This window comes from Triticum aestivum, chromosome 1A, assembly GCF_018294505.1.
Source record: "Triticum aestivum cultivar Chinese Spring chromosome 1A, IWGSC CS RefSeq v2.1, whole genome shotgun sequence".
Taxonomy (NCBI): Eukaryota; Viridiplantae; Streptophyta; class Magnoliopsida; order Poales; family Poaceae; genus Triticum; species Triticum aestivum.
In genome coordinates this window covers 114,391,548-114,400,471 of record NC_057794.1, presented here as the reverse complement: position 1 = coordinate 114,400,471, position 8,924 = coordinate 114,391,548, and the positions used below count along the sequence as shown (strand labels likewise).

The 8,924-nt window shown below is 39.4% G+C and overlaps 1 protein-coding gene across 1 annotated transcript in view; it reads right to left on the bottom strand.

The window, feature by feature from the left end:
- Positions 1 to 207: 207 nt before the first annotated feature.
- Positions 208 to 8,924, bottom strand: part of LOC123161519 (uncharacterized) — a 67,073-nt gene continuing 58,356 nt past the window's right edge. Inside the window, exons 2-3 of the mRNA XM_044579615.1 lie at positions 2,852 to 3,421; positions 208 to 1,939 (exon numbers count right to left, since the gene is read on the bottom strand). Of these exons, the coding sequence (XP_044435550.1) occupies positions 1,932 to 1,939; positions 2,852 to 3,421 (578 nt within the window). The 3' untranslated portion in view covers positions 208 to 1,931. The remainder of the gene's footprint in view (positions 1,940 to 2,851; positions 3,422 to 8,924) is intronic.

The following is an 8,924-nucleotide window of genomic DNA, read 5'->3' as shown; positions in this document are numbered from 1 at the left end:
CGGCAATTCCCTCCGGCGCATGTGTGATGTTGTTTCTTCACTAACTATTATATGAAAATCGTAAATTTCAAAGCACATCTCATGTAGAGTTTAACAAATCTGTCACACGATTTTCAAAATTTCTATAAAATGTAACCCGTAAGGTTGTACTTTTCTGCATTATGTAAAAAGATTAACCTTTTCTTGTTGAATTCACATGAACTACGATTAAAATAGTAATACTTTTTTCTCTTGTATTGTTACTTACTGGAGAGCACTGAACATAATAAATTTTGTAAGTTCCAACCGTACAAGACATGAAACTGAAACTGGTGTAGTCTTTTGTCCACCAGTCTACCAGACTCTGCTCTGATAGGTTGGGGATGAAGTGGCCACACACGAAGTGAGCAACAAGGTAGCCAAGGATAGTGCAAAGGGGAGGGGCAGAGTGGTGGCCGCACTTGCTAATGCCAAACTTTCTCACATCCAGTGTTGTAGGAAGCTCCCTGCCTGGTCATGTTCTTCTGACTGAAGTTTGATGTTGCCTTGAATATAAGTGGAAGGGTGAGAAATGCAGTTACTTTCCAGTCCTTGTTGTATTCAAGTTTGTCACATCAATAGAGCATACTCATAAATACTCACTCTCTCAAAAGGATTTGAATTTAGGGGCGAAATAATTTCAGTTTCGGGGAGAAAATCATAGAAGAATGTTTTTCCATGAATCCTATGGATATCCTATGGCCCCTTGTTGTCTTCAAGCTCCTACACCACAAAACAAATATCAGTGCCCTGTTATACTAATGCAGACCAGAAATCAAGGGAGATATCATAATCTATGCTATACTAATCCTAATCCTCCTCTGCAGGAAGCCAGCAGCTTCCTCTGCCTGTGGAGCGCCACACACAAGAACACGGACGCTGGCCGGCACACATCACACACCCATAGCAGACCGGCGCGAGCACAACACGAACGCCGCGTTCTATAAAACCCGTGCAAATGCACAAGCTAGCTTTTTAAACCAATACATCAACTAAACCTTTTTGAAAAAAGATTTGCGTGTGAAAACTTGCACTAATGATCAATATAGAGGCTTGGTTATAAGCTCTTGAAAGTTTAATTATTCCAAACTACAGTTTGTTTTGTGTCTTGTGCATCAGAAAATGCTTATATTTCATTGTACACCAGATGCAACACCAAAATGTAAAAATTGCTTAGGCATCCTGAAGAATAACCAATATGTTATATAACTAAAACTCTGAAATATAAGTAAGAAATTGATAGATTCATTCATTTAACGTTTCTCTTATTGTTTCTTTTGAGAGAGTTCCGGTTAAGTATATGTTTTTTACTAATCTTAGATGAACTATGTAAGCATATCAAAAAGCCTTGAATTTCATTTTCTTTAATATCACAGCGTCTACCTACACACAGAGACAAAACCAAATGGGAACACGATATGACTTGAATTTGTTTCCCATGCAATAGTCATATTTTGTCATTTATTTTATCCACTCAGGCACGACTTAACTTTTCCCAATGACCGTGCAACAAAGTTCTGGTCTGTATGACCCTACATCAATTCATCGTATAATTTTAAGAGTATGTCCACATGGTCTACCTTATATTTTTCTCTCAAAAGTTAAATAAACAAAAAACTACCAACTTATATATTTCTTATTCCTCTCATCTAAGATTCATTTGGAAAATGATCTAAGTTGGTAAGAAAAAACATGTAGTGATTAAATAATGTACATAGACAGATAATTTAAGATGCAAATGACAACAGTCCGGAGCGATTCAGGTGATCAGTCAGGAGTGATTCTATTGCATTATTAATGGGAGATCACCTAATAGTCTATCACATGATAGGATAACTTTCTTAGGAAAACTACCAGGTCATTTTAGGTATGAAAGGAAGGATAGTCCTTCACTTCTTCGCTTCACCAAAAAGTCAAAGGTCTGCGGAAAATAGAAATCACACTGGTTAATGTGTTTGAAAATATAATTATAACTGTCGGGTACAATAGTATTCAGATGATACAATAAAGTCGAACAAAACACTGCAATAGTTTTCTCAAATATAGTATTATAAACGGAGATTAAAAAGGTAGCAATATATCTATATAAACCATGCATGTCATATCGTACTAACAAACATCTGAACAACAATGAGCTATGAGTTATCTCAATGTTTGTATTTTGAGTAACACATGGTTTCTTGGTACATACTCATTCTATATTATCCGGGCGTAACTGAAGATAGCACACAACATATGATATCGTAAGTTTGTAATTGATTATTGGATTCATCCTTTTCCATGCCAGACCTACGCATAAATACCATGGCAACATACACATCTTGTTTTCTTTTAGATGGAAAGCCCCAACCATAATTAAATATTTGTGAGTACAATACAGTATCAGATGTTTCTCTCTATGTAAGTCATCTCAGGTCTACTGAATAATGCACATTAAAACTTGATTATATAGCAATGTGTCATACTATCATTGTAATTACTCTGAAACCACCATTCTGTCCAAAAATAATACTGCGTAGTCTTTATTTTTTGCGGGAAAACAATACTGCTTAGTCACCACGAGTTTCATAATATCTCAACTAATCAGATCAAAGTAACTCATGGGGTGCAATAGAAAATACTTCTAGATCTGGCAGGAATATGTGAGCGCTTAGCTTATCTAACACCAGAGAGACAGGTCAAATCCAAGTAGAGCGCGCTTCAAAAAAAATCTGTGGTTGCTGCATGATCTTGATGTCCACTACAACAGAAGTTTTAACATGCACACCGGAAAGTATGTGATGAGCGAGGAGAGAGGAAGCTGAAGAGAGAGAACAGTAAGATGGATGCTCACACCGATCTGCTGCCGTGGCTTTCGATCCGCTGTCGCCACGTGCCCTCACTTTGCCGCCGCTGCAAGTCTCAATTGGAATCTCACGCCGTCGGCATCTCCTTGTCATCGTCCTCCACTGAGGAGGGGCGGCGCCACGCCCCTTCGTCGTCCTCCACTGCAGGAGGCTCCATCCCATCCTCCTTGTCCCCCCGCAGGATGAGATACACATCGCTGCTGCTCCTCTTGTGCTGACTGCCCACCCGCACACGGCCATGCGACCTTCATCTAGCCACTTCTCGCCACCGTCGTCCACCGCATCCTGGATCTGATCGTCGGGAACTCGTCGAGATTGATGGTTGTATCTCACGGGCAGCTGCAGCTGGGTGTCGCGCGAGATACGGTGTATCCTGCCGATCTCGTCTTGATTTGATTTGACGACCGCGGATCGAGGAAGGATGCCGCAGAGTGGGAGGGACGGCGGCGGTGGACGGATGGAGGCACGGCGGCGGAAGAAACCCTCACGCGGGGCAGCAATTTCAGCTATGGGCAAGACAGGGCTGCGTGCAAACCTTTTTTCCCACTTATCGTGGACTGCGGGTTGATTCTAAATAACTTCAGGGACTTTTTTATAAAAACGTCGTGACGGTGAACCCGGAGACTCAATCTGTGCTTTATTATTAGGGAGATATTTTCTTTTTTTGGGCCTTCTTTTTTCTTTGGCCTTTCTCCCTTTTTTGGACAATGCTCTATTGAATGATGATCATCACACTTTTATTTATTTACAACTCAATGATTACAACTCGATTTTAAAATAAAATATGACTCTATATGGATGCCTCCGGCGGTGTACCGGGATATGCAATGAATCAAGAGTGACAAGTATGAAGAAATTATGAACGGTGGCTTTGCCACAAATACTATGTCAACTACATGATCATACTAAGTAATATGACAATGAAGAATGTGTCATGATGAACTAGATGGTGGAAAGTTGCATGGCAATATATCTCGAAATGGCTATGGAAATGCCATAATAGGTAGGTATGGTGGCTGTTTTGAGGAAGGTATATGGTAGGTGTATGATACCGGCGAAAGGTGCGCGGTATTAGAGAGGCTAGCAAAGGTGGAAGGGTGAAAGTGCGTATAATCCATGGACTCAACATTAATCATAAAGAACTCATATACTTATTGCAAAAATCTAGAAGTTATCAAAGCAAAGTATTACGTGCATGCTCCTAGGGGGATAGATTGGTAGGAAAAGACCATCGCTCGCCCCCGACCGCCACTCATAAGGAAGACAATCAATAAATAAATCATACTCCGACTTCGTTACATAACGGTTCACCATACGTGCATACTACAGGAATCACAAACCTTAACACAAGTATTCTTTAAATTCACAACTACTCAACTAGCATGACTTTAATATTATCACCTCCAAATCTCAAAACAATTATCATGCTTCAATATTTTCTTAGTATTCAACACACTCAAAAGAAAGTTTCACAAATCTTGAATACCAAGCATATTATTATTAAGCAAATTATCATGCTATTAAGAGACTCTCAAAATAATTTAAGTGAAGCATGAGAGATCAATAGTTTTTTAAAACAAATCCACCACCGTGCTCTAAAAGATCTAAGTGAAGCACATAGAGAAAAATTATAACGCTCAAAAGATATAAGTGAAGCACATGGAGTAAAATTATCTAGCTCAAAAGATATAAGTGAAGCACATAGAGCAAAACTACTTAGCTCAAAAGATATAAGTGAAGCACATAGGGTATTCTATCAAATTTTAATTCATGTATGGCTTTCTCAAAAGGTGTGTACAAAAAGGATGATTGTGGCATACTAAGACACAAAGACACAAATAATACAAGACGCTCCAAGCAAAACACATATCATGTTGGTGAATAAAAATATAGCTCCAAGTAAATTACCGATGGAAGTGGACGAAAGAGGGGATGCCTTACGGGGCATCCCCAAGCTTTGACTTTTTGGTGTCCTTGGATTATCTTGGGGGTGCCATGGGCATCCCCAAGCTTAGGCTCTTGCCACTCCTTGTTCCATGATCCATCAAAATTATTCATCCAAAACTTGAAAACTTCACAACACAAAACTCAAAATAGAAAACTCGTGAGCTCCGTTAGCGAAAGAAAACAAAAGACCACTTCAAGGTACTGTAATGAACTCATTCTTTATTTATATTGGTGTTAAACCTACTGTATTCCAACTTCTCTATGGATTATAAACTATTTTACTAGCCATAGATTCATCAAAATAAGCAAACAACACACGAAAAACAGAATCTGTCAAAAACAGAACAGTCTGTAGTAATCTGTAGCTAGCGCAAGATCTAGAACCCCAAAAATTCTAAAATAAATTGCTGGACGTGAGGAATTTATATATTAATCATCTGCACAAAGAATTAACTAAATAGAACTCTTCAAATAAAAATGACAGCAGTTCTCGTGAGCGCTAAAGTTTCTGTTTTTTATAGCAAGTTCAACAAGACTTTCCCCAAGTCTTCCCAACGGTTCTATTTGGCACAAACACTAATTAAACACAAAAAACACAACCAAAACAGAGGCTAAATAATTTATTTATTTCTAAACAGGAGCAAAAAGTAAGGAATAAAAATAAAATTGGGTTGCCTCCCAACAAGCGCTATCGTTTAACGCCCCTAGCTAGGCATAAAAGCGAGGATAGATCTAGGTATTGCCATCTTTGGTAGGAAATCCATAAGTGGCTCTCATGATAGTTTCATATGGTAATTTTATTTTTTTTCTAGGAAAGTGTTCCATGCCCTTTTTTAATGGAAATTTAAATCTAATATTCGCTTCCTTCATATGAATAATCGTACCAACCATTCTAAGGAAAGGTCTACCAAGAATAATAGGGCAAGAAGAATTGCAATCTATATCAAGAACAATGAAATCTACAGGCACATAATTCCTATTTGCAACAATAAGAACATCATTAATCCTTCCCATAGGTTTCTTAATAGTAGAATCCGCAAGATGCAAGTTTAGAGAGCAATCATCAAAGTTACGGAAATCTAGCAAATCACACAAAGTCTTGGGATAGTAGAGACACTAGCACCAAAATCACACAAAGCATAAAACTCATGATCTTTAATTTTAATTTTAATAGTTTGTTCCCACTCATCATAGAGTTTTCTAGGGATAGAAACTTTCAACTCAAGTTTTTCTTCATAAGATTGCATCAAGGCATCAACAATATGTTCGATAAAGGCTTTATTTTGACTATAAGCATGTGGAGAATTTAGCACGGATTGCAACAAGGAAATACAATCAATTAAAGAGCAACTTTCATAATTAAATTCCTTGAAATCCAATATAGTGGGTTTAGCAACATCTAGATTTTTATTTATTTTAATCCCACTTTCATCAATTTCATCATTAAGATCTAAATACTCCGAATTTTTAGAACGCCTTTTAGGTAAAGGAATATCATATTCAGTTTCATCAAGATTCATATTGAAAAATAAAGATTTAATAGGGGACACATCAATAACTTTTAGATCTTCATCTTGATTTTCATAGGTATTGGAAGAACACGCTTTAATAAAGGCATCTTTGAAAGCACGCATCCTAGCGGTTCTTTCCTTGCACTCATCAATGGAAATTCTCATGGCTTTGAGAGACTCATTGATATCATGCTTAGGAGGAATAGATCTAAGCTTTAAAGAATCAATCTCAAGAGAAATTCTATCGGCGTTTCTAGCCAAATCATAAACTTGAAGCAATTTCTCCTCAAGCAAAGCATTAAAATTCTTTTGTGAATTCATAAACTCTTTAACACTATTCTCAAATTCAGAGGGCATCTTATTATAATTTCCATAAGATTTGTTGTAGTAATTCCCATAATTATTAGAAGGATTACTAGGATATGGCCTAGGATTAAAATTCCCTCTATAAGCGTTGTTACCAAAATTATTCCTACCAACAAAATTCACATCCATAGATTCATTATTATTCTCAATCAAAGTAGACAAAGGCATATCATTAGGATCAGAAGAAACACTCTTAGTAGCAAATAATTTCATAAGTTCATCCATCTTTCCACTCAACACATTAATTTCTTCTATCACATGCACTTTTTTATTAGAAGATCTTTCAGTATGCCATTGAGAATAATTAACCATAATATTATCTAGGAGTTTAGTAGCATCTCCTAAAGTGATTTCCATAAAAGTGCCTCCCGCGGCCGAATCTAAAAGATTTCTAGAAGCAAAATTCAATCCGGCATAAAAAATTTGTATGATCATCCACAAATTCAAACCATGAGTAGGGCAATTACGTATCATTAATTTCATTCTCTCCCAAGCTTGTGCAACATGTTCATGATCAAGTTGTTTAAATTTCATAATATCGTTTCTAAGAGAGATGATCTTAGCGGGAGGAAAATACTTAGAGATAAAAGCATCTTTGCACTTGTTCCATGAATCAATACTATTCTTAGGCAAAGACGAAAACCAAGCTTTAGCACGATCTCTAAGCGAAAAAGGAAATAGCTTCAATTTAACGACATCATTATTGACATCTTTTTTCTTCTGCATATCACATAAATCACCGAAGCTATTCAGATGAGTAGCAGCATCTGTTGGGGAACGTAGTAATTTCAAAAAAATTCCTACGCACACGCAAGATCATAGTGATGCATAGCAACGAGAGGGGAGAGTGTGATCTACGTACCCTTGTAGACTGACAGCGGAAGCGTTAGCACAACGCGGTTGATGTAGTCGTACGTCTTCACGGCCCGACCGATCAAGCACCGAAACTACGGCACCTCCGAGTTCTAGCACACGTTCAGCTCGATGACGATCCCCGGACTCCGATCCAGCAAAGTGTCGGGGAAGAGTTCCGTCAGCATGACGGCGTGGTGACGATCTTGATGTACTACTGTCGTAGGGCTTCGCCTAAGCACCGCTACAATATTATCGAGGATTATGGTGGAAGGGGGCACCGCACACGGCTAAGAATATGATCACGTGGATCAACTTGTGTGTCTAGGGGTGCCCCCTGCCCCCGTATATAAAGGATCAAGGGGGGGTGCGGCCGGCCAGGAGGAGGGCGCGCCAGGAGGAGTCCTACTCCCACCGGGAGTAGGATTCCCCCCCCCTTTCCTAGTTGGAATAGGATTCGGGAGGGGGAAAGAGGAGAGAGAGAAGGAAGGGGGGCGCCGCCCCCTCTCCTTGTCCTATTCGGACTAGGGGGGAGGGGCGCGCGGCCCAGCCCTGGCCACCTCTCCTCTCTTCCACTAAAGCCCACTAAGGCCCATATACCTCCCGGGGGGTTCCGGTAACCTCCCGGTACTCCGGTAAAATCCCGATTTCACCCGGAACACTTCCGATATCCAAATATAGGCTTCCAATATATCAATCTTTATGTCTCGACCATTTCGAGACTCCTCGTCATGTCCGTGATCACATCCGGGACTCCGAACAAACTTCGGTACATCAAAATGCATAAACTCATAATATAACTGTCATCGAAACCTTAAGCGTGCGGACCCTACGGGTTCGAGAACAATGTAGACATGACCGAGACACGTCTCCGGTCAATAACCAATAGCGGAACCTGGATGCTCATATTGGCTCCTACATATTCTACGAAGATCTTTATCGGTCAGACCGCATAACAACATACGTTGTTCCCTTTGTCATCGGTATGTTACTTGCCCGAGATTCGATCGTCGGTATCTTAATACCTAGTTCAATCTCGTTACCGGCAAGTCTCTTTACTCGTTCTGTAATACATCATCTCACAACTAACTCATTAGTTGCAATGCTTGCAAGGCTTATGTGATGTGCATTACCGAGAGGGCCCAGAGATACCTCTCCGACAATCGGAGTGACAAATCCTAATCTCGAAATACGCCAACCCAACATGTACCTTTGGAGACACCTGTAGAGCTCCTTTATAATCACCCAGTTACGTTGTGACGTTTGGTAGCACACAAAGTGTTCCTCCGGCAAACGGGAGTTGCATAATCTCATAGTCATAGGAACATGTATAAGTCATGAAGAAAGCAATAGCAACATACTAAACGATCGGGTGCTAAGCTAA